The sequence below is a fragment of the Ascaphus truei genome, chromosome 7 (genome assembly GCF_040206685.1).
Source record: "Ascaphus truei isolate aAscTru1 chromosome 7, aAscTru1.hap1, whole genome shotgun sequence".
Taxonomy (NCBI): Eukaryota; Metazoa; Chordata; class Amphibia; order Anura; family Ascaphidae; genus Ascaphus; species Ascaphus truei.
This window is the reverse complement of record NC_134489.1, coordinates 41719917-41747077: the sequence shown is the minus strand read 5'-3', so window position 1 is coordinate 41747077 and position 27161 is coordinate 41719917. Positions and strand designations below refer to the sequence as shown.

The 27161-nt window shown below is 48.2% G+C and overlaps 1 protein-coding gene across 1 annotated transcript; it reads left to right on the top strand.

The window, feature by feature from the left end:
- The first annotated feature begins 4771 nt into the window (after nt 1-4771).
- On the top strand, nt 4772-6745 carry LOC142499969 (leucine-rich repeat and immunoglobulin-like domain containing-NOGO receptor-interacting protein 4). Its single transcript, XM_075610026.1, is given in 4 exon segments — nt 4772-6176; nt 6229-6357; nt 6360-6472; nt 6474-6745. Coding segments are annotated over 4 exon segments (1869 nt in total). The 3' UTR covers nt 6696-6745.
- The last annotated feature ends 20416 nt before the right edge of the window (nt 6746-27161 follow it).

The following is a 27161-nucleotide window of genomic DNA, read 5'->3' as shown; positions in this document are numbered from 1 at the left end:
GCCTGACTCCCTCAGAGCCGCCTTTCCAGGGAGCTGTGCTTTCTAGGCTGGTTAACCTTTTACTTGCTGGAACGATCAGCGCTGCTCCGGAGAGGGGACGTGCCAAACGGTTGCTAAACGAATGTTGCAAATATCCCAACACGTTTGCTAAACGCTAAAAGCCAACGGGCATTGCATGTCCGACTCATTTCGCTTCTGAAATACGACCTAACTTTAAAAAAAACAAAAAAAAACATTTTTTTTTATATCGAGTTGGCTGATTTTTTTTGGCCACTTTAAAAAAAGCGAAATAGCAAACGATAAACAATTTGACAAATTCAACTACATTTGTGCGAGTTTTTCCCCAAAAATCCTTTTGCAAAATGTGAATGAAAAAGCGGCGAAGTGAATGTCGTCAGGTACACAAATTACTACTCCGGACCGTGCAAGCGGGGTGTGTAATGGAGGCACTGTGTGTGTATTATTTCAGAAGAGTGCATGCGTGTCTTACACTGTGCAGTCATTTTTAAGGCTGTGTGTGTATTCTACTGTGCAGTTGTGTGTTTTTGTTGTAAAGTGTCCTTTTTTGGCAAGGCCGCCTGTGCAATTGTTTGGCGATGCTGTGTGTGTGCGTTGTTTATTTATACAAATGTTTTAATAAGAAAGTAATACAGTGAGAGTTACCTCTCGATTTCACGTATGTCCTGGGCACATAGGTATGATGACAGATACATGGTTACAAATACACAGTTACATTAAGTGAACAGGGTAATACAGTATATATATATACAAGACATTGCATGCACTGTTTACTATATTTCATCTTTTAGGCGTATGAAACAGTTACAGACCAGCTTACAATGCGAGACCGTGTGTGTGTTGTTGCTATCACACTGCAGGTGTCGGAGTTCCGCATGCTTGTGTTGTTATACGCTGTTGTGTGTGTGTCATTTATACACAGTGCAGTGCGTTTGGATGTATGTGAGTTTGTGTTGTGGTACAATGCACTTGTTTTGGATGCACCAGTATGCATGTGTGTTAGTGTAAGAATTGCGTTATGTGAGTGTCACTGTTATGCAGTGAAGTTGTTTCAGGGTGTTGTGCGTGTATGTTGGTTATATGGTTATTTATGAAGACCCTTGAAAGAAGGCCCGCTCTCTAAACTGACCCCCACTATCTCCTCTCAGGACACACACGCAGTTGTGGAAATGCACATGGAGAGCTCTCACAATCAGTCCGACACACATGGCCGCGCGTAGGCAAATCGGCTGAACCTTGATTACAACTCACAGAAGCGAACAGGTAACCTCATCGCCTCATTTCATATTTTCCTGGGTAACCAGCCCCTCTCAGCAAGAGGTCGTCTGCAGCCAAGAACAGACAAAATTAGCAGATGAAATATTCAGCAGAAGGAGCACTAAGATTTCACTCAGCCATCAACCGAACTCGGATAGCACGGGATCAAGGGGACTTTCTCTGCTGCTTCTATGCCAGGGAGAAGCGGTATCAGGTGTGTGAGTGCCGTGTGCTTATAGGATCTGAAGACTGAATGTACAGTGTGTGGTTAAACAGTATAGTATGTGGTTAGCTTCGCTGTGTGCAAAGTGTGAAAAGGGTGTGGTTAGAAGGGTCGCAATTCTTCAACATTGTTTCACCTTCTTTTGTATCAAGGCAAAAGTGGTACAATTCTGGGGCAAAAGAAACCATATGTATCAAAGAAGACAATGATATTCATTTCAATGGGATTTGTTCCGTGATACATATGGTGCAGCTGCTGCAGGCAGTATACATATGGTGCAGCTGCTGCAGGCAGTATACATATGGTGCAGCTTCAGGCAGTATACATATGGTGCAGGCAGTATACATACGGTGTGGGTAGTATACATACGGTATGGGCAGTATATATAAGGTGTGGACAGTATACATTTGTGCAGGCAGTATACATTTGGTGCAGCTGCAGGCAGTATACATACGGTGCAGCTGCAGGCAGTATACATATGGTGCAGGCAGTATACATACTCTATGGGGCGGGCAATCTACATATGGTGCGGGCAGTCTACATATAGTGCGGGCAGTCTACATATGATGCGGGCAGTATACATATGGTGCAGCTGTGGGCAGTATACACATGGTGCAGCTGCGGGCAGTATACATATGGTGCAGCTGCGGGCAATATACATATGGTGTAGCTGCGGGCAGTATACCTATGGTGCAGCTGCGGGCAGTATACATATGGTGTAGCTGCGGGCAGTATACATATGGTGCAGCTGTGGGCAGTATACATATGGTGCGGCAGTATACATATGGTGCGGGCAGTATACATATGGTGCAGCTGTGGGCAGTATACATATGGTGCAGCTGCGGGCATTATACATATGGTGCAGCTGCGGGCAGTATACATATGGTGTAGCTGCGGGCAGTATACATATGGTGCAGCTGTGGGCAGTATACATATGGTGCGGCAGTATACATATGGTGCGGGCAGTATACATATGGTGCAGCTATGGGCAGTATACATATGGTGCAGCTGCGGGCATTATACATTTGGTGCAGCTGCGGGCAGTATACATATGGTGTAGCTGCGGGCAGTATACATATGGTGTAGCTGCGGGCAGTATACATATGGTGCAGCTGTGGGCAGTATACATATAGTGCGGGCAGTACCCATATGGGACCTGGAGAGGGAGTACTGTACATTCTGTGCAGGTTGTAGTCAACATTTGGAGACTCGTTTAGTCCCATCGTCGGATAAACTGTTTGTGATGTTAATACCGCCAGAAATGGCTTCAAACCCAGAAGAACTCAGAAAATCCTCCCGGCTGGAAACTAATCACTAATGTGTCAGCGTATTCTAGATGTAAATTCGGTTTTTCTTAGTTGGCATTTTTAACTTTGACCAGACTTTTAAATGAGATTAGATTAAATGGAAAACGCTGTAAATGACGGTAGATCAAATGTTGCCCAATGTTCAGAGTATGTAGGGGAATGAATAAAGTTATTCGTTGATCTGCTCGAAGTTTCTGGGTTTCAAAGTCATACAACCTGGTTTAAAGGCAGAACTGTTAGACTAGACCAGGGTGTCCCAGAAGAACTTTGAAATGTTTTAGTGAGTCCTGTTTTTGGAGTTTAATGATGACTCTTTGTGCCTGGGGTAACCATTCAAGGAAGAAGAGACTTTTTTTTTTACCAAAATATTTCGAGAGCCACAACACATGCATCAATATGAATATACCCCCCCACACACATACAAGATACATACTTACACTGTACACACACGCACACACTAATAAGTATACAGTATACTGTATGTATTAGCATTAACACATGACTTAAACTGACTTACCTCGATCAGAATTAGGGAAATAAATAAAATACTCTCCCCCTCCTCTCTCAGTCTCCCCCCTCCTATCTCACTCTCCCCCCCATCCCCTATATTCTCCCCTCCTATCTCACTCTTTTCCCCTCGTCCCCTATATTCTCCCCTTCCTCTCTCACTCTCTCCCCTTATGCCGCTATATTCTCCTGTCACCCTCCTCTTTCACTCTCTCCCCCTAATCCCCTATATTCTCTCCTCCCTCTATTCTCCCCTCACCCTCCTCTCTCCCCCCCTCTCGCCTCACCTCCCCCCCTCACTTGCCTCCCCTCCCCCCCTCTCTTGGCTCCCCTCCCTCCCCCCCCTCTCTTGCCACCCCTCCCTCCCCCCCCTCTCTTGCCACCCCTCCCTCCCCCCTCTATTGCCTCCCCTCCCTACTCCCTCTCTCTTGCCTCCCCTCCCCCCCCTCTCTTGCCTCCCCTCCCTCCCCCCTCTCTTGCCTCCCCTCCCCCCCTTTCTTGCCTCCCCTCCCTCCCCCCCTCTCTTGCCTCTCCTCCCTCCCCCTCTCTTACCTCTCCTCCCTCCCCCCCTCTCTTGCCTCTCCTCCCTCCCTCCCCTCTCTTGCCTCCCCTCACCTGCCTCTCTCACTTATTCCCCCCACCTCACCCTCACACACTCAATTCAGTAATGTTACCTTGGGGTGTGGTGAGAGGGCCGCCCTGGTCCCGCGTAGCTGGAGGGTCCATGAAGGCGAATGCAGAAGATAGGGGCGGGGGAGGTGGATTGGCAGCAGAGTGAGGGCCCAGACAGAGCCACGTGTATTTACTCACAGAGCCCCATTCCGCTCGCGAGACGCGGATTGCAGACTCCAGCGCTAGCGAAACGCGCTGCACATGGATGTTATTAACCCCTTTGCTGCCAGAGTTGCCTGCATTGGTGAGCGATTACGAGCGATTTAACGAGCGGTCACAGGACCAAAAATGCTCATTATACAGAGACGTGTTGAAGTTTGCGTCTGGTATTATTTTTGTGCCAGTTTAACGCGCCAGGTCGGTATCGCGCAAGGGTTTAGCACAGGGGGTGGGCAACCCCAGTCCTCAAGGGCCACCAACAGGCAGGTTTTCAGGATATCCCTGCTTCAGCACAGGTGGCTCAATCAGTGGCTCACTCGTTGACTGGGTAACCCCAGTCTTCAAGGACCACCAACAGGTCAGATGTTCAGGATATCCCTGCGTCAGCCCAGGTGGCTCAATCAGTGGCTAAGTCTTTGACTGAGCCACTTGGGCTGACGCAGGGATATCCTGAACACGTGACATGGTGGTGGCCCTTGAGGACTGGATTAGCCCACCCCTGCGTTATCACCTGGTGTAAGAAACAACACAATGAAAACATGACATTGGCAAGAGAAAATTCTTGAACAACTTTAAGCAGCAAGTTGAATGTTGCTGATGCAAGTCTCCCTTTGTGTTTTGCAGGAAGATGGCACAGAGGAGGCGTATTCTATGGCTGCACTTCTACTGGGAGCCTCCTGTCCTAGTCATGTGTATTGGAGTCTTCCTCAGAGCTCTGGGCTCCTGCTGCCCTTCCCCCTGCGAGTGCCCCCTGCATGACAATGCCACCCTGTGCCGCCACCGCCTCCTGAGCTTGGTGCCAGGGGGTATCCCCCTCTCCTCCCACCTCCTGGATCTGAGTTATAACCATATCCGATCCGTGCAGCCTGACGCCTTCGCCCATCTCCAGGAGCTCCAAGAGCTGGATCTGAGCCACAATCAGCTGTCCCGAGTGGAGCCGGAGGTCTTCGGGGGCCTGCCCAGCTTACGCATTCTCCTGCTCCACCACAACCAGCTCAAGCTGCTGCCCCCGGGGATGTTCGCTGGGATGTCGGACCTTTCTTGGCTGGATATCCGCGGGAACCAGCTTGTCATCCTACTGGACCAGACCTTCCAGGGGCTGAGGGAGCTGCGGCACCTTGAGGCCGGAGACAACCCCCTGCTGTTTGTGTCTCCAGGGGCTTTCCTGGGGATGCCCCAGCTGCAGAGACTGGGGCTGGAGGAGACCAGACTAAGCAGCGTACCCTCCAGGGCTCTGTCTGCCCTCTCCCGGCTTTCCGAGCTGCGTCTGGGAGGGGTGAGCAGTCCTATTCTGCAGGATCTCTCCTTCCCAGGGCTGCCGTGGCTACGAGCGATAGACATGGATCGCTGGCACTCGCTTGGCTTTCTCGGGCCACTCAGTCTGTCTGGGTTAAACCTGAGCTCCGTGTCGCTGACCCACTGCAACATGACCTCGGTCCCAGGGGAGGCACTAAGGTCCCAGGTTGACCTTCGGAGGCTGGACCTCTCCCACAACCCCCTCTCTGAGCTCCTGGCCAAAGACCTGAGCACCCTCAGGAGGTTGGAGGAGCTACGATTGTCCGGGGGGAGGCTCCGTGTGGTCCCCTCTGACGCATTCCATGGACTGGAGCGCCTGCGGCTGCTGGATCTGTCACAGAACCCGCTGAGCTGGCTGGCAGAGGATGCCCTGCCCCCCCGTCCAGGGATCCTGGAGACCCTGCTCCTGTCTGGGACCTTGCTGTCCTGTGACTGTCGCCTCTGCTGGCTCCTCCGTCGCAGGCTCCGTTTTGGGGGAAAGCCTCCAGTTTGTGCGGCTCCTTCCTCGCTACGTGGGACAGTGATCCCAGACTACCCGGACCTGCTCTGCCCTGAACTCTTCACCTGCCAGCCACCGAGGATAGTGGGACAGGGGCCACAGATGCTGAGGGTCCAGGACGGTGAGGAGCTGACCATCCACTGCCAGAGTCAGGGGGGTGCCTGCACCCTCCAACAACACTGGGTGCTGCCACAGAGCCCCAGGCCAGTCAGCCCAGGTCCTACAGAGCTGGGAACAGGTGGGACGATCAGGACCACTGGGTCCCCCTCATTACATATCAAGCTCCTCAGGACAGATAACTGTGACAACGTTGCCAGGCTCCCCCCAGGATTGGGTGATCCCGGACTCCAACTTGGTGACGGCGGCTGCAGTGCCAGATTTAGGAAGGGTGACAGTTCTCCCGGAGGGCTCCCTCCAGTTCCGCCAGTCCTGGCCCGGGACGCCGGAGCTTACCTCTGCCTGGCAAGCAACGTGGCAGGGAACGACTCCGCTTGGGTGCACCTGGAGGTCACCCCCTTTAATGACAGAGCGGTCCCCCCCTTCCCTCTCTGTGCCGCACGGGTATCTGCTGGCGGTGATCACAGCCGGTGGCCTCCTGCCCTTTGTCAGCTCAGTGATCCTCTGCTTCCTCTTCATCTTCCTGTGGAGCCGCGGGTGCGGGAACATCAAACACACGGCAAATATCAACTACGTCCCGCGGGCAACGCATTGGGGAGTGGAGACAGAGGATAACAAATTCACTATGAAACTCATCTGAGGAACAAGAGTGGCGGACAGGGGAGGATAACAGGTTTGTCTACAGGCCCCAAACAAAAACACAATAGACAAACTACTCTACTGGACTTTTAAAATTGGCCTGGGGACTATATTTACCAAGCAGTTTTCTACCATAAAAGCACATTTCGGTGCTGAAAAAAAAAACCCATCTTAAAGACCATTCAAGTCAATGGTCTCTAGTCTACGGTGTTTTCCACTGCTGGGAAGAGCCCTAGGGCAGAGCACTACTTAGTAAATATGGCCCATAGTCTGGGAGCTGCACGGCTGATGGAAATATATCAGATTGTAGTACGGAGCAGTCTTCAGAGCCAGACACGGGAAGACGGTACTCAGCACATTCAGCGCTGGACGGACCTGGGAGGACGGAACCCATCACGCTGGAGATCTATTACAGCGGCCGTGCTACTGCACAAGGTGCAAGCAGATATCTCCTGCCTGATAAAGGAAAGCCAGGGAACTCCGCGGAAAGCAGGAGGAGGTGCGGGGAATATATGTGGTGACGGGGCAGGAGGGGGTTGGGGGTTTAGGTGAAGCTGCACACTTTGCCTTATTGCTGTATCCTTGGGTGTCTGGAACAAATGTAATAAAAAGAAAATTCCAAGTTGGATTAATGTGAGGCAAGTTTTTTAAGCAGACAAGGATAGCGCAAGCTCAGACGCCTCCAAATGACCACTCCTTATAACTCTAACATAACTCCTCCTATTACGCCTAATATCCACTCCCTATAACTCCATCCCAAAGATTCCTATTACTCAGAAACAACACTCCTTATAACTCCTCGAACTCCATCCGAACTCCTCCTATTACTCCAAATAACCACTCTAATATTATACCTCCATATAACATTCTACTGGTCCCTATAACTCCTATTTCTGCCAATATTTGCTCCCTAACTCCTCCTATTGTGCCATATAACAGTTCCCATTAACGCCTTACCCCCTCGTAACAATGCAACAATGTGGCTGGCAACAACAAATGAGATTATCACATAAGATTTACTGGCCTCTGACCCTATTAGCTTTCACCACGGAGTTGGAAAGCACTTGGCAAAATGTAACATTTATTAACATGTACTATATATTTCTGAAAATGTTCTATGTGTCCGGGTCTGTATGTGTCTCCCTGTGCCCCTCCCCGTGTCCCTAGCGGCAATCTCATTGGACCTTGGGCCAGGCCAATGAGATTGCTCCCTTGGGCCGCCCGCCCGCCCCCGCACACCTCTCATTGGCCTGAGGCGGAGTGAAGGGTACACACACACACACACACACACACCACTATACACACACACACACACACACACACACACCACTATACACACACACACATCACTATACACACACACACACACACATCACTATACACACACACATCACTATACACACACACACACACACACATCACTATACACACACACATCACTATACACACACATCACTATACACACACACACATCACTATACACACACACACACACACACACACATCACTATACACACACACACACACACACATCACTATACACACACACACACACACACATCACTATACACACACACACACACACACATCACTAAACACCCCCCCCCCCCCCCCCCCCCCAAACACACACACGGTGTTACATACATTAGCGGGGCTCACAGTGTTAGCAGCACATCTCCCGCTCTCTTCCCCACCGGTCCCGGAGGCTCCGCCTCTTCCTCCGCCTCTCCCTGTTTCCCGCGCTTTCACCCCCCCCCCCCCTCCACGTGGGAGCTGCCGGACGGGTGAGGGAGCTGCCGGACGGGTGAGTGAGCGGCCTTCACCTCCCCTCACCCCCCTTCACCTTCCCTCACTCACTTCCCCTCCACCCCCCTGGCGCCGCTACAGTCAGCGGGGGAGCGGAGTGAGGGAGCGCGCGCCAGGGACACAGCGGGGGAGCGGCCACAACACGCTGCCTCCCGCCTCAGATCCACGTGGGAGCTGCCGGACGGGTGAGGGAACGGCCGGACGGGTGAGTGAGCGCCCTTCACCTCCCCTCACCCACCCCTCACTCCACTTCCCTCCCTTCCACATCCCCTCCACCTCCCATCCCCCACCCCCCCCCTCCACCCTCCACCCCCCCCCTCCACCCCCCTTCACTTCACCCCCCCCTTCACCACCCCTCCAACCCCCCCTTAACCTCCCCTCCACCCCCCCCTAAACCTCCCCTCCACCCCCCCCCTTCACCTCCCTTCCACCCCCCCTTCACCTCCCCTCCACCCCTTCACCTCCCCCCCCCTTCACCTCCCCTCCACCCCCCCCCCCCTTCACCTCCCCTCCACCCCCCCCCCCCTTTCACCTCCCCTCCCCCCCTTCACCTCCCCTCCACCCCCCCCCCTTCACCTCCCCTCCACCCCCCCCCCCTTCACCTCCCCTCCCCCCCCTCCACCCCCCCCCCCCTTTCACCTCCCCTCCACCCCCCCCTTCACCTCCCCTCCACCCCCCCCCCACCCCCCCCCTTCACCTCCCCTCCACCCCCCCCCTTCACCTCCCCTCCACCCCCCCCCTTCACCTCCCCTCCACCCCCCCCCCCTTCACCTCCCCTCCACCCCCCCCCCTTCACCTCCCTCCACCCCCCCCCCTTCACCTCCCCTCCACCCCCCCCTTCACCTCCCCTCCACCCCCCCCTTCACCTCCCTCCACCCCCCCCCCCCCTTCACCTCCCCTCCACCCCCCCCCCTTCACCTCCCCTCCACCCCCCCCCCCCTTCACCTCCCCTCCACCCCTCCCCTTCACCTCCCCTCCACCCCCCCCTTCACCTCCCCTTCACCTCCCCTCCAGCCCTCCCTTCACCTCCCCTCCACCCCTCCCCTTCACCTCCCCTTCACCTCCCCTCCCCCCTTCACCTCCCCTCCTCCACCCCCCTTCACCTCACCTTCACCTCCCCTCCACCCCCACTTCACCTCCCCTCCACCCCTACCTTCACCTCCCCTCCACCCCTACCTTCACCACCCCCACCTTCACCCCCCTTCACCTTCCCTTCACTCCCCCCTTACAACCTCCCACCTTCCCACCTCCCCACCACCTCCCCCCCCTTCCCACCTCCCCACCACCTCCCCCCCCTTACCACCCCCCTTCATCTACCCTCACCCCCCCTTCACCTCCGTCCTCCCCCCCAGCCCCCCACCTCCACCCTTCCCACCTACCCCCTCCGCCCCCCCCTTCACCTCCCCTCCGCCCCCCCTTCACCTCCCCTCCGCTCCCCCCTTCACTTCCCCTCCGCCCCCCCTCCGCCCCCCCTTCACCTCCCCTCCGCCCCCCCTTCACCTCCCCTCCGCCCCCCCTTCACCTCCCCTCAGTCCCCCCTTCACCTCCCCTCAGTCCCCCCTTCACCTCCCCTCAGTCCCCCCTTCACCTCCCCTCACCACCCCCCCCCCTCACCACCCATCCTCCTCACCTCCCCTCCGCCCCCCTTCACCCCTCCGACCTCACCTCCCCTCCTTCAATGCCTTTCGTCCGCCCTCCTGCCTCTGCCTTTCGCCCACCCGCACTTCTGCCTTTCACCCACCCACCGCTCACACCCCTGCGCCACACTTCCGCCGCACGCACTCAACAGACACCCGCCACACTCGACACACACCCGCCGCCTCTCACCCACCCCACACACTCGACACACACCTGCCGCATCCTGCCCCTACGCAACAATATCACTGACCAGCTGTCACCCGCACTCGCCACACACCCGCCGCCTCACACCCTAGCAGGACCCCGACCCACAGCCAGCACTCACTACCCACGCGCCACCCGTACTGAACACCCACCCGCCGCCTCACACACGCTCACACCCTAGCAGGACACACGCCTCACATTTTCACATCACTTATGTCACCAAAATATACATTGTACTGTGGTGTGTTTACAATAAACCGTTTTTATACAACATCGTATTACATTTTCTTCCATCTTTCTTTTCAACATTATTATCCAACCTTTCCAACAAATAGTCACCTATTGTTCCACCATTTATAAATAATACTACCTATTACGCATTTACATCCCGGGCAACGCCGGGTCTCTCAGCTAGTGTATAATAACAGAGAAATAATAAGACTTTGCAATTACTGTCAGCACCATAACACTGAGATTGCTAATGCAAAGTGTGTAGTAACAATTCTGTAGTTCATTATTATTTCAGTTTTCAATTACATTCATAGGAGGTTTAATAAGTAATGTATTGGTGCAATATGAGATGAACTCAAATACTCACACCGATAAAGATCCAGAGGAATGCCAATCAAATAACAGGGCAATATTTTACAGTTGTAGAGCACAAGAGACACAAACGACGTCCTTTTTGAGTTCAGTCGCTGGTAATCGGATCTAATCGTTGGCGATGATGAGTTTATCTTTGCTAAAGTGTAACCAAGTTTTAAACCAGGGGCGGCCAACTCCAGTCCTTAAGGGCCACCAACAGGTCAGGATATCCCTGCTTCAGCACAGGTCAGTCAATGACTGAGCTAATGATTGAGCCAACTGTGCTGAAGCAGGGATATCCTGAAAACCTGACCTGTTGGTGGCCCTTGAAGACAGGAGTTGGCAGCCCCTGTGCTAGATCAGGGGTGCGCACCCCGGCCTGCTCTCCTCGGCAACCTTGCGCTCGGCGTCAAATGAAGCGTGGGGTCATGTGATGGCACGTTGCCATGGTAACGTGACCCTGCGGCATAATTTGACGCCGGGTTACCATGGTGACGCGCCGCAAGAGAAGGTAAGTGTGTTATAGAGGCCTCGCGTGGTCCCCCGACATTTATTTTAAATGCCTTGGGGGAGAGCGCGGGGCCTCTAAAACTGCAGCGTGCCCCCCCCCCCCCCCCCAGAAAATGTAGCACCCGCCAGTCTGCACAACGCTGTGCTAGATCATTCTACAATAGTCCAGAGTACCCTGTCTATACAATTCTCTAGCTCCCTCTGCTGGGATTAATCTCTCTGCACAGAGGGCGGAGGTGACTGGATACGATTTTTGTAGCAAAACAAAAACCTTTAAAGATTAACCTTTAAAACACCAACCCTCCCACACCCCCAAAAAAATCATATCTGTTTTCGCTTACCTGGACAGGGGTGGCCCTTGGAGGTGATCGGAGGACCTCCGACTTCCATGGACCTGCCTGTTCCCGAGATCTTTCAGGTTTTTTGTGCCAGTGTTTGGCCCAAAATAACTACAATTATGGCCACCGGGTCACGGACAGAAAGTCGCGACATCCGATGATGCGACTTTTTATTGTGCGCTGGAGCAAGCCTGACCAGGCATCCATTCTGTGTCCTACGGCAAAGATGGGATCTTGGGAACTGGGAAGTCCCTGAAGGTCGGGGGTCACAGAGCAGCCCCTCCCGGGCACCTCAAGATTCATGTAAAAAAAGCGAACATTGCTGCTGTTCTAAAATGCAATGAACAAGACCCCTTTAGGGAACAGACAACAGTAACGCGTTTACTTTGCAACGCCTCGCAGGCTCCCCCGGCAGAGAAGGGGTTAGTATCCCGAGACGCCGAGCACGGGTCCACTTCATCATTACAGAATAATAGGGAGCGAACGAGAGGGCCAGCGTGATACCGGCTCCCAGAGATAAACGCCCAGATAATAAAAAGGAGTGATATACTCTTCTCATCCTATCAGACTAGTATACCCTGCAGGGCTGCGGGGTGAGAGAACAGAGCGGCACATCTAAAATATCACCGGCTTTACACACACTAATACAAGAGCATAAACTGTCCCTTTGTAAAGGACAAGAATTCGAACTCTGCAATGAGCCGTCTTAAAGCTGCAGTCCAAGCAATATCCTATGTGTGTGTATTTTTTTTTAAATAAATCAGTTCAGTACTATGAGAAAATACTTGTAGTATCTTTTTTTAAAACAACTCTAAATTACATTGTTATGTATTATAATGTAACAGCCATTATTTGTTTCTATAGCAACCATTTACAAAGTCACATCCCCTTCCTCTTCTGAAACAGGCTCTGGCACACCCCTTTTTGAGCCCTGCCCTCTCTCTAGCAGTGCACCAATTGTATCTAGTGACTGCCTGGTCACATGATCTTCCGCACAGAACTTTGCATCTTTGGTCTTCTTCTGCGGCACTGACAGCCATTTAGTGAACACCCGAGCCGAATCTTCAGCACTGTGTGTGCTATGCGTGAGCTGTAGGGCAGTTATAACTAGGAGTGTCCTAGTGAATATAGTGAGAGAAAATAATCTTAAATAAAAAGTGCAACAAAGGATACTTACTTCCCACACTTCTTGCTGCAGCAAAGATCAACGCCACCTCTCTCCTGGGAAATAAATCTTTCAATAGGCTATTACATGCACATGCGTGTGCTGGAACCTGGTGACTAAATAGAAGTGGGATGGGTGAGCTTAAGCTAAGGAGAAGGGCCACAGACCCCTCAAACTATTTTTGTTTCTCCCTGATCAAAGTTCCCTCACCGAACACACACATGAAAGGAAGATAAGGGAACATCTCTCGATCCTCTTGCAAAATTGTCAACACAGAGTATTACACAGATACTACCTGTTCATATCCTCAACATTTGTAAACGCAAACATTTAGAAACAACTTATTAATGTGGGTTCTTTAATAAAATGTCATTTTTCCGGCGGCGCATGCGCGACGGCAAGGAGTATGGGCGTGTATTTTAAGTGCTCCGTGCCCCGCTCAACAATTATAACAAATAAAACCCGCAAAAACGTGAACTAAAAAGCATAAAACATCTGATTAGGGAAACTAAACCCACAAGTACGGCAATGTGACTTTACGAGGCTGTACAAAGACTTGAAAAACCTGTTCCAAGCAGAAATAAGGGAACTAACAAAGGAAGGGACAGGACTGGGAGAGAGAACAGGAGTTCTGGAGTTGAAAGTAGATCAATCCATCAAAGCAATCAAACGACGGGCCAGAAGGACGGCGGACATGCAGGAGCAAATCAATGAACTACGAGAAAGGCAAGGGGACGCCGAAAACCGGGACAGGCGCAACAATATCCGGATCAGGGGAGTACCAGAAGCGGTCCTGGACTGCGAGGACTACATATCCCGGTGGATAGAGAGCATACTCCCAGACACACCGAAGGAGTACCTATCCATGGACCGATGCCACAGGGCCTTAAGGGCTAAGCCTCTACAGTCCGAACAACCACGGGATATTGTTGTGCGAATGCACCACTTCCGAACAAAAGAAGCAAACCTGCAAAAAACAAGGCCACTACCTACGGTGGAATTTGAAGGGGCCCGACTGCTAATTTTCCAAGATCTGGCACCGGCCACGCTAGCTATGAGGCGAAACCTGCTGCCAGTTACCAAGATCCTGAAAGAAAAGGGAGTCTGGTACAGGTGGACTTTTCCCTTTGGTCTATTGGTGACCCGTGGTGGTAGAGCGGTCGCAATGAGGGAACCAGAAGAGGGACCCTCCTTCCTGCACAAACTAGGGCTGGGGGAAGCCCCTAATGGTGCGAGCCCCGTGGAGACACCCCCAGACCCCATATGGGTACAAAACTCTAAGTCACCCAAAGCACAAAGAGACAAGAGCTGAATAAAGTCAGAGAACAAAAACATTAAAGTTATAAGTTAAGACATTATCAAGTTTCCTCAGTTTAAAAGTTGAGATGAATTTTCATTAGTTCCTGGAATTCCGAGATGTTACTAAGGAAGTGAGAGAGACTCTGCAGCGAGCCGACAGTCAAAACCTGTCAGAAAAGGGAATAAAGTCAACCCTACCCGAAAATGTTGTCTACCCTTACCTTATCCTGAAATCATGGCCAGGTAAAGAAGATGGCGGCAGCAATGGACTAACCCTGGATCCAAGATGACACGCAGAAGCCGGAAGTTACAGGGAGGCGGGAAGCTGGAGCGAGGGTGCGGACCTCCATGACGATGCGAAGTGCGATCCAAAATGGCGGCGGACCGGAAGGACGTCATCGTACGGAGACGGTACAACAGGCGCCATCTTGGAGGTGGCAAAGTTAGCGAGAGGCCGCACAGAGGATGACGTCATAGAGACGCGACAGGCGGTAGGCCACAGAGGCGGCCTAACAGCGCTGGAAGAGGCGCAGAATTGGGGGGGGGGAAGAGGTGCAGAATTGGGGGGGGAGAGGAAGATGAGATGAGTAGGAAGATGAGACGGGCACACAAGACAAACAGCGAAGGCAATACAATATTAGAGGGGGGATGGTAGGTAGAAAAGTATGTTGAGGGAGCATCAGCAAGTAGCATTTTGGGAGGTGGACAGAACAGAAGGTTGAGTTAGAAGGTAGGGTGAGAATAAAGGGTGGTAACATAAGAATAAAAGGGTCGGGAAGTGAAGTAAGGAGACAGGAGAAGACGGCATGGGAAGGTAGAGATAACATGAGGTAGAAGAAAGCATAAGCATTAAAGGACATGGGATGAGAAAGTGATAGTTAGGATTGAAGGGTAAGTAGGTGAGAGATAAGTAGAAGGAAGGAGACTAGGTTGAACTACAGCGGAAGACATACAGACGGGAGAGGAGCAGAGAGGGTCTTGGAGAACCGCTGTAAGAAATGAGAAATGAGACAGAGTAAGGAAGTGTAAGATCAGTCCTTGAGGTAGATACGTAGGAGAATAGGAGGGGTACACAAGGGAATTAAAAGCAACGGGGGTAATAGTTGCACCAGAGGAGGGGACGGGTAACAGGGGGGGGGGGGGGGGGAACAACCAAAAAAAAACAATTGGCACAATAAGAGTAGTCACGGGAAAAGGAATTCAGGTCAACAGAGAAGAAGTTAGATGGTTTTAAGTTTAAGGTTTTCAGGAGAGCAGGGCAGGAACTACGGGGAGGGACAGGCTCCAAAGTTTGTATGGGCCAGAGGCTGGGAGTGGAGAGAAGGGCTCTTCAGTTCATCAGCAAAGTCCTTTGGGCGGTGCTACAGGGAGAGGAATCCGTACACTCCAAGGCGAGAAACAAAGACCAACACGGATGGAGAGAGCCCAAAGGCGATGAACTCGGCGCCAGAGGAGAAGTTGAAAGGCGTCAAGAGCTGTTAATTTCTGTTATGCAGTGTTCTGTGGTTGAGTGTTATGTGTTTGTATCTGTATACCCCCAGGTTTTCCTTGTGTGTGGGTGTGTGTGTGTGTGTGTCCCTATGTACCCACAGGTGGACAAAGAAGATAGTCGGGGATGGAGAAGGGTATTGGTTCCAGGAACAGAGAACCCTACAGGAAAATCAACAGATTTCTTCAGAGTCAAAGAGGCAAGATTAAAAATGAAGGGAGAGTGTCAAGATACAAAAAAAGAACCTACAGCAGCGGCAGCTCTTATTCGAGCAAATGCCGCTGGCTGAATGAGGCTGGGAAGCGGGTAGCCGCGGCGCGTGGCGGCGCACTGTGACGTCACGGTCACAAGCGCGCCCGGCTTCCCCGTCTTCCCCGGCTTCCCCAGGCTTCCCCGACACCCCTGGAGTTCAAATCTAGGTAAGCGGGGGTGCGGGGAAGCAGAGGGGCAGAGTAGAAGCCGGGTTCGGGGTGTCTTTGGGGGGGTAATTGCGCGCGATGTGGAGGGGGGGTGCGTGGGGGAAACGCGGCGGCGCGCGTTTCTGACTGGCGGCAGCTGGGGTAGATCCCGGCATGCCGCCGGCATTTACTCGAATAAAAGATGTCGCTACTGTATGTGCACTCGCTAATCACTAAAGAGGGCTTGGAGGCATTCAATCCTAGGGAAACCCCTATATAGCCACTCACTAATATACTAAAAACTACTTTATTTAACAACTATGCAATGAAACATAATAGACATGGATAAAAAACACAAGGATTACCGCATGAGTAGAGCAATAAATATGTCTAAACCTCACCACATATGTACTAATCTATTGGTAGTGGATAGACACGGGGGATTGACACGGTATGAGTAGGAAAACCGGTCATATGTGTACCAATATATACATTTTTAAAACCAGAGACAGAACATAAAACACAGACAAAGCTCAGTTTTTAGCATATCCAGTGAGACTCATACACGGTACAGTGCCTAAATATATATGTATAAATATCTAATAAGTAAAATGGTCTTTTAGTTTGACATTTTTGGCCAAAATTGTTGTAAGCCCCTGAGCCAACGCCAAGGCAGACCACATATCAGGGGTCCCTAACGCTAATATAAATTCTTAATAACCTGTGTAATAACAGGAAGAATGATTTATAGTAAATCTGTCAATATTAGTTGCAAAGTTCTGAGTCTGACTGAAGCTTTTATTAACCTGTACATTACCAGGAAAAGCACTCTGTATTAGAGATGTCACAGCCAAACTGCAAGCAGGCAAGTTCCCCTGAGTGGAAGATGCTATGGAGTGAGCCCATAACCATTTAAATGTGGGAGGGGGTGAGCTTAAATTAGGAAGGAGGTTGCCACCCTCCAATCAGCCATGACTAGCTGGACAACAATTGTAAAACATACTGGACACCTAACAAGCTCCTATTGAACCCCCAAAATGACCACAACATATATATAAGCATATGAGTGTCACAGAGGAGTGCTACTGAGCATGGCAATATATATTTTTAAAACCAGAGACAGAACATAAAACACAGACAAAGCTCAGTTTTTAGCACATCCAGTGAGACTCATACACGGTACAGTGCCTAAATATATATGTATAAATATCTAATAAGTAAAATGGTCTTTTAGTTTGACATTTTTGGCCAAAATTGTTGTAAGCCCCTGAGCCAACGCCAAGGCAGACCACATATCAGGGGTCCCTAACGCTAATATAAATTCTTAATAACCTGTGTAATAACAGGAAGAATGATTTATAGTAAATCTGTCAATATTAGTTGCAAAGTTCTGAGTCTGACTGAAGCTTTTATTAACCTGTACATTACCAGGAAAAGCACTCTGTATTAGAGATGTCACAGCCAAACTGCAAGCAGGCAAGTTCCCCTGAGTGGAAGATGCTATGGAGTGAGCCCATAACCATTTAAATGTGGGAGGGGGTGAGCTTAAATTAGGAAGGAGGTTGCCACCCTCCAATCAGCCATGACTAGCTGGACAACAATTGTAAAACATACTGGACACCTAACAAGCTCCTATTGAACCCCCAAAATGACCACAACATATATATAAACATATGAGTGTCACAGAGGAGTGCTACTGAGCATGGCAATATATATTTTTAAAACCAGAGACAGAACATAAAACACAGACAAAGCTCAGTTTTTAGCACATCCAGTGAGACTCATACACGGTACAGTGCCTAAATATATATGTATAAATATCTAATAAGTAAAATGGTCTTTTAGTTTGACATTTTTGGCCAAAATTGTTGTAAGCCCCTGAGCCAACGCCAAGGCAGACCACATATCAGGGGTCCCTAACGCTAATATAAATTCTTAATAACCTGTGTAATAACAGGAAGAATGATTTATAGTAAATCTGTCAATATTAGTTGCAAAGTTCTGAGTCTGACTGAAGCTTTTATTAACCTGTACATTACCAGGAAAAGCACTCTGTATTAGAGATGTCACAGCCAAACTGCAAGCAGGCAAGTTCCCCTGAGTGGAAGATGCTATGGAGTGAGCCCATAACCATTTAAATGTGGGAGGGGGTGAGCTTAAATTAGGAAGGAGGTTGCCACCCTCCAATCAGCCATGACTAGCTGGACAACAATTGTAAAACATACTGGACACCTAACAAGCTCCTATTGAACCCCCAAAATGACCACAACATATATATAAGCATATGAGTGTCACAGAGGAGTGCTACTGAGCTTGTTAGGTGTCCAGTATGTTTTACCAATATATACACCAAGCACCTAGCATCTCTATAGAGAACTCTAAGTATAAAGCAATTTTGACCCACGCAACCGGTGTATAAATAAACACAGTCCCTGTATCAGATGTGTGGCTAACACCATAGTTATGTGCAGGTACATATGATAGGCATAAACGTGGTGTACACGGAACTGTGTCCCAGGCCGTCCTCAAGATGTATAAGTCAAAAACATCAGCCTCCTATGAATAGGGATATATGTATCATTGATGCCGTAGGGCAAATAAACAGAGGGATACAACCTGATAATAACACGGGTACGTGCTCAAGTAGTGCTGTGCGGTATACACTTCCTCCTGCTCGGCTCAACTCATGCGCTCCCTGATGACGTCATCACGGTGACGTCATTAAAAACCGACGCACGTTTCACGCCTACCAGGCGCTTTCTCAAGGTAAGGGGAGTGGTATCCAGCCACTCCAGAGGAATCTTATGTGTCTTGGCTACGGGTGTGTCCTCCTATTCAGCCAATCACATAAACGTATGCACAGAATAGACAGTATAACTCGCTCGTGGATTACACTGTATCAGAGCCTGTCAAGTCTGTGGCATTATGATGCTAATTATGTTAACCCCTTCCTTATATATACATAGGAATCGGGATCCATCTTTACCTATATGGTAATTGAATGACAGAAGTTTATACCACCTAAATGATGTGATTGTGTGTGGATCTATATACATGGCAGCCATATCACCCCATCAATATGTAACACATGTCAGGAGTTTGTAGGTATATATCTCTCTCTCTGGCTTACTACAAACACCATATTAATCTAAATTGAAGGTCTCATGTGAACGGTGATTACACATCAAGGACCCATATTGGAATTAGCCCTGTGTATATAACATCACAATATAGATGTATATATGGGGTTGTAGGAGTGTATGAATGTTAAAGTACCCGCCTATAAAAGTCACAACGGGATCAAAGGAGTGTATGACTCCACTATATACCTGGATCCCCACATAATAAGACCTGTAGATGTCTAGGGTTTCAAAATACGATATAATCCTCACCTCTAGTATAAATACTGCATGACCTGTCAAAACGAGACCTATGTAGTGGCCATCTATGCACTACGGTGTCAATTATCCATACAGCCATCAATGGTACATATAGATGGGGTGATGATAGGGACTCAGATCTCATACAGTTGGTATATATTGTCCCTATAGATAGGAATAATGTAACTCCTGCGTCGCATTCCCCATTTATAAAAATGAGGTATAGATAAACCCCTCATTTCATCCATTAGGTTGAAGTGTCTGCAGGTTAAATATCCACTGACACTCCCTTTGCATGAGGTGCCTGTCCCAGTTCCCTTTCCTTGGACCCCACGGTATATATTCAATTCCACAAACCGTGATGTAACTCGCATCACCATTGTGGAATGCATGAATGTGGCGTGCCACTGGGGTGTCTAGTTCATTTCTTATAGATCCCAAATGTTCTAATAGCCTGACCTTCAGGGCTCTATGGGTTTTCCCCACGTAGCACATACCACATCTACATGTTATCAAATATACAGCTCCAACTGTGTTGCAATTGATGAAGCTTTTGATGGTGTACATTTTGTGGGTTCTCGGATGGGGAATTTCTTTAGTAACTTTCATAAAGGGACAGGCACGACACCTACCACAAGGATAGGACCCCATCGGTTTGCGGTCACCTAGCCATGTCCTTGTTGATTTGGTAAGATAATGGCTGTGAACCAGTCTGTCTCGTAGGTTTCTGGCCCGTCTGCAGGTCATAGTAGGTGTCTCTCCCAAAATCATCTCTAAGTCGGGATCACTTCTAAGGATATGCCAATATTTTTTTTAAATATTCCGTACATCTTCCCATTGATTATTAAATGTGCCAATATACCTGATGGTCTTTTCCTCAATTTGATTCACCTGCTGTCTATCACTCAAAAGGAGTGTACGTGATGTACCTTTAGCTCTAGTGTAAGCTTTGCGTACCAAATTCTTGGAGCATCCACGTTGTAAAAACCTTGAATTCATATCAGCTGCTTGAATGTTAAATTCCTGTAGGGTTGAGCAATTCCTTCGTAATCGCAGAAATTGCCCAGTAGGGATGTTTTTAATGATGTGACGAGGATGGTGACTGTCTGCGCACAGCAAACTATTTGTAGATGTATCCTTCCTATATATTGTTGTCATCAATCTTCCATCAGTTTGTTTAGAGATGGTGAGGTATAGGAAATGAAGTGTAGTCTTGCTTGCTTCAAATGTCAATTTCAGATTCAACTAGTTCGTATTCAATATATTGACAAAATGAGCAAGCAATTCCCAAGAACCTTTCCACAACAGGACAATATCGTCGATATATCTACCCCACAATTCGATATATCTGGTGTATTCCTCCAGGGCATCGCTGAAGACCACTGTTTCCTCCCATCAGCCCAGATATAAGTTGGCATAGGTGGGAGCACAAGTGGTCCCCATTGCGGTGCCCTGGATCTGATGATAAAACACATGATCGAATAGGAAATAGTTCCTGGTGAGTATAAATTCCAGGAGCTGAACAACAAAGTCATTATGTGCATAACAGGTAGTGTCTCGTTGGGTCAAGAAATGTATAACTGCTCTCAAACCGACTGGATGTGGAATGCTCGTGTACAGACCCTCCACATCCAGTCCCACCAAAAAGGTGTCCGAGCTAACCACTACATCTTCCAATCTAAGAACATCCTTAGTGTTTCTCAGGAAGGAAGGTAAGGAATTGACGAAAGGGCGTAATATGGTATCCACATATTTGCTAGCATTTGCTGTTAAGCTGCCAATCCCTGAGACAATAGGTCTTCCGGGTAGTGGCAGCTTGTTCTTATGCAATTTAGGCAAATGATAGAATGTAGCCGTTTGAGGATATTTCATCATAATGAAATCCAATTCTTTCTGAGTGATCACTTTATTCGTCAGTCCTTCTGTGAGAATGTGTAGTAGTTCGGTTTTAAAGAGAGTAGTTGGATCTTCCTTTAGGACTCTATAGCTCTTTTTATCCAATAAAAGACGTCTACATTCCTTGGCGTAGTCATCTTTGTTAAGGATGACAACATTACCCCCCTTATCAGAGGGTTTGATCTCGATAAGGCGGTCCTGCTCAAGGTCATGTAGTGCTCTCCGTTGCACATACAGTAAGACAAATTCTGTTTCGAGGGCTTACGTGCAAGCTTCATAATTTCTGTTGAAACCATTTTGACAAAAACATCAACGTTTTTACACGATTCTGAAGGGGGAATGAAGGTTGATTGACTTTTAAGGTACGTGAAAGGACCTTCCCCAGGGGCCCTATTACCCTCTTCCCACAATTCACTCAAGATATCTATGTTATCAAGTTCACTCTCTGGAGCATCCTCAAGGGATGTCCCTTGGGTTTGATTCCGTCTTTTTCTTTTAAAGAATTTATGGAGAAGCAGTTTGCGGGAAAACAGATGAAGGTCCTTAATGCAGTCAAATAAAGCAAGATCATTCGTAGGGGAAAAGGATAAACCTTTACCTAATACATGCAAATGGTGTGCGTCTAATATTTTATTTGACAGATTAATTACTTGTTTCTTTTCTTCCTCCCCCTGTAGGATGTTCGCTGTCTCCCTTGTGACTGGTATCCCCAAACTTCTCTGTCTCTTAAGGACACTTTACTTTCCCCGCCTGGTCTTCCGCGACCTAGATGTGTGCATCTTCCTCTCCTACCTAAAAAAGGAGGAAACTCTGGATTCCCAGTGGGTCCAGATCTACTATGGCCTGGTTGGGGTTTTTCGTCTAGTTGGGTGTCGGGGTCAGTATCACTAGCTGACTGTTCCCACTCAGTGGAAGATTCAAGATTAAAGATTAAAAATGAGTAAGGATATTGTGCTAATTTCACATAATGTTAAAGGGTTCAACAGCCCAGCGAAAAGAAGGTTAGCCTTTAAAGATTACAAACGTAAGGGCGCAGAAATATTGTTTCTGCAAGAAACACACTTCGCAAGGAACAACTCCCCGAAATTCCTAGACAAAGATTTTAGGATGAGTTTCCTGGCATCAGCGCAGGTGAAAAAAAAGAGGTGTAGCCATATTAGTACACAACAGATTACCATTCTTAGCAGACGGCACATATATTGATAAAGAGGGTAGGTACATCATAGTACCGGGATCCATACGAGACCATCCTATCACGCTGGCAGCAATATACGCCCCAAGTAAACAGGCCACAGATTTCCTCAACCGATTTTTTATAAAATTGTACAAAGTAGCAAAAGGGAACGTTATATTAGCAGGGGACCTCAATAGGACACTCAACCCAGACTTGGACAGATGTACAAAGAATAACACGGCCCACTAACAATAGCTAAGGGAATGAAGGAATGCCAACTCCTAGATATATGGCGGGAACAACATCAGGGTGTGAAGGAATACATGTTCTACTCACATCCCCACGACAGATACAGCAGGATAGATTACTTCCTGGTTTCAAAGAGAAAGGTCCCGGGGGTCTCTCGTGCAGAGATACATGATATTTCATGGTCTGACCACGCATCTATAGAGCTGCGATGCACATTAATACCTCTAGGCAGGCCTAGAGCGAACTGGAAGCTAAATGAGATCTTATTGAAAATACCGGATTTGGAAAGGGAGGTGGGAGAGAAAATTAAGGTGTATTTCGAGGAGAATAAGGGGAGTGTGACGACAAACAAACACCACACTGTGGGAAGCTCATAAAGCGACTCTCAGGGGAATATTAATGAATTTGGCCGCTAAAAGAAAAAGAGAAAGGAAAATTAAAGAGTTGGAAAGTCAACTAGCGGAGCTTTCCGCCATCCATAAAGAGAGGAAATAGGACCAAACATTGAAATAACTATTAGACACTAAAACAAAGCTAAATCTCCTCCTATCCTCCCAAGCTGAGAAGGAAATGGCGTGGTCTAGATGTAAATTTTACGAAAAAGCTAACAAGCCAGATACTTTACTTGGCAATAAGCTCAAAAATAAGCTTCCAAATTACCATATTCACGCTATACGTACACAGGGGGGTGACCTTAGGTCCAATCCGGGGAAGATTGTGGAGGAGTTCAGAGCGTACTACGAAAAACTCTATAATGGAGATAAGGTCACCCACAGCCCTAAAACAAAAGAGGCATTAAAAAAATTCCTAAAAGAGGCAAATTTGCCCACATTGAGCAGAGGGGAGAGGGAAGCACTGCAGGCAAACTTTACAAACAAAGAACTTTCAGAGGTAATCAAGTCATTAAAACCAGCTAAATTTATACTACAAAAAATATCTCAAATTTCTGGCACCCCATATGTTAAATATGTTTAATGAAATCTTAGCGGGGGCCTCCTTCCCAACACAAATGATACAAGCTTCAATATCCCTGATCCATAAGCCTGGAAAGGACCCAGCAGACTGCAAGAGCTACCGGCTCATCTCCCAGATTAATTCAGACATCAAAATTTATTCCAAACTTATAGCAAACAGGGTGGGTAGTGTTCTTCCCAGGCTAATTCATACGGATCAGGTAGGGTTTATCTGAGGCAGACAGGCAGAGGAACACAAGGAGATGTGGCTAAAAAGAAAAACATACTCTCCATGGCGTGGAGTCTGGACGCTGAGAAAGCCTTCGATAGGATAGATTGGCCCTATCTAAAAGAAACGCTAGGAGAATTTGGTTTTGAAGAACGCCTGTTAGGAGCCATTCTTGCGCTATACGAGGGCCCGACGGCAAGGGTGAGACACCAGGGCTTCCCCTCAGAACAATTTAATATTCGCAGCGGAACAAGACAGGGTTGCCCGTTGTTCCCACTGCTGTTCTCCCTCTGCATAGAGCCCTTCGCGGCACACATTAGGCACAGTCCAGACATAGCAGGAATATCGGTAGAAGACCAGGTACATAAGGTTGCTATGTATGCGGATGATGTGATTTTAACATTGTCAAAACCCCTCACATCTCTGCCCAATGTTTTTGGGATTTTGGGTAAATTCAACCAAATTTCGGGATTCAAAATCAATCAGACCAAATCTGAAGCCCTCAACATAAATCTACCCAAAGAGGTAGAAAAATTAATAGACATAAACTTAAATTTCAAATGGCAAGCCTCCTCTATCAAAATATTTAGGGGTATACATCACATGGAATTACAAAACACTATACAAAGTTAATTACCCCAGATTGATTAAGACTCTGGGGGAGGATCTCAAGACATGGATGAAAGGGGGCATTTATTGGATTGGGAGGATACATAACGTGAAAATGAACCTCCTCCCAAGGATGTTATATCTATTCCAGAGTCTGCCCATACCTATAGTACATGCGGACATCCTCTCCCTACAGTCACAAATTATGAAATTTATTTGGAATAAGAAAAGCCCAAGGATTGCAAAGGGTATCTTCAAGAGGCCCACTACGAAAGGGGGACTAGCGGTACCTTGTTTGTTATCTTATTACAAGGCGGCCCAATTGTGCCAAATTATTCAATGGCACACAGATCCGAAATTAAGGAGATGGGTGGAATTAGAGAAAAGTTGTTGTGCACCAACAGAGCTACAGAATTGAATCTGGCTTCCCAAGAGGGGAAGAAGGAACATGGTAATACCGCTCCAGACCACAGTTAATGCCTTACGGGTATGGGAGGCCACTAAAACTAGCTGCAATCTCCCTTCCCGAGAATCGCCAATGACACCGATAATCGGTAACCCGGACTTCGCTCCAGGGATGAATAGAAATAACTTACTAATCTGGATACAGTCGGGTATTACACGGCTGCTAGATCTGGAGGGAAGGGAAATTTATTAAAACATTTGAACAAATTAAATCCACAAAGGATATACCAAACAAGGAATTCTTCAGATACCTCCAGATTCGTGATTTTTATAACAAATCCCCAATCAGGCCAGCAAGAACAAATTTTGAGCAGCTGTGTTCCAGAGGAACTGACACAAGGGGACTGACTTCTAGAATGTACAGGGAGGTGATCTGTCCTGAGACCACAGAGAATAAAAAACTCAGTTACATCAGATAGTGGGAAGCAGACTTAGGGGAGACACTAGAGGACGAGGATTGGGACAGGATCCTGCAGGCTGCTGCCAGAAGCTCAGTTTACACCACATTAAAGGAGAACGCATATAAAGTCCTTATGCGGTGGTATTAAACTCAATCAAGATTAGCTAAATTTGTCAAGGGATACTCCTCGCTATGCCCAAAGCAGTGTGGGGAAGTAGCAGATCTGAAACATATGTTGTGGTCTTGTTCAAAAGTGGTCCCGCATTGGGATCAAATTAGAGAATGATTACAAAGGATACTCAATTTGGAGATCCCCCTGGACCCGTGGGTGTTCCTCCTGGGCAGGCGGATCCAGGGTTTGTCGAATGCGACGCATAAACTAATCGCGCATTTGACAACAGCCACGAGATGCGAGATCGCAGCATTGTGGAAGCAAAATGAATTACCAGTTATCCCCAAAATTAGGAACAGAATTTGGCACGTCTGCCGGACGGAACAACTGACGAGATTAGTCAATGACACCGGCTCAAACTTTCTAAAAGTCTGGACGCCGTGGCTGGCGCAGACAGATATCCCAGGGGTGGATACCGTCGCAATATTACAATGATAGTAGCGATTGCGTTCTCCTTTGATTGCACGGGATCGGACACCACATAGTAACGGACAGGTAGGTTCAACAACAACGATGACAACCCAACAGAGTAATAACGAAAAATAGGGGTGGAATTGAGAGATGGACTCTAGGTGTAGTTAGAGGCAAACCACGAACGTCGGATCGAAGCCAAGGTCCTCGCAAAGGATGCGAAGACCCACCCACACCCCCACCCACGCCCCCCCCCCCTTCCCCTCCCTTATCGTGCCCTCCATTGGGTCCTTTGTTTGGTACGTCTTGTAGGTCTTGTTCGGTGTTGTATGTAGTACACAGTAGTTGTCTTGTGTAGGAAATATGTCAGTGATAAAAAATGTTGGTGTGCAGTACTGTACAACGGTTGGTGGCACAATGTATGCTTGTTACAAACCAATAAAAAATTTAAGTTGAAAAAAATTTAATTTTCCATCACAGTAAATGTTTTAACTTTGTTCCACAAGCAGAAATAAATACCTTTCTCTTCAGACCTGTTTACTTCTAATCCAATGTGCAACTAATTGTTTTTCTCTCTCCGTTTCCACCTAGGAGGTGTTAGGGAGTAATTACACACCCAGATTATAATCACATGTTGCACATGCTGCGCCTCACACTTTTATCTTGTATTTGCATCGTAACAATGTGTCAGGCCTGAAGTGACGTCAAATTCTCTGGGTACTGATTTGCGTTAAAAGTAGGAAACACATTTTTACGTTTCACACTTACAGAAAATGTGGCAAATGCGGCAAAACAAACTTCTATTCACACTTTGATACATCTCCAGATACGGATTGACACTTTTACTTGTGTATAAAAGTTATCACAAAAGAGATTAGGTATACATCGTAAACAAAAACTAAGCATTTGCTCAGACATTTGAAGTTTAAACAATTAATGGAAAATACACTGATTTAAAAAAATTATTTTTTTAAGGTGTCTTGGAAATGCAGGATAACCCACTAGCCATGCAACCACCATTAATACACGTTATTCTAGGAGTGACAACACCCTATATTCCTCAGCACCCTGCTCCATAGCTTTACATGCATGATAAG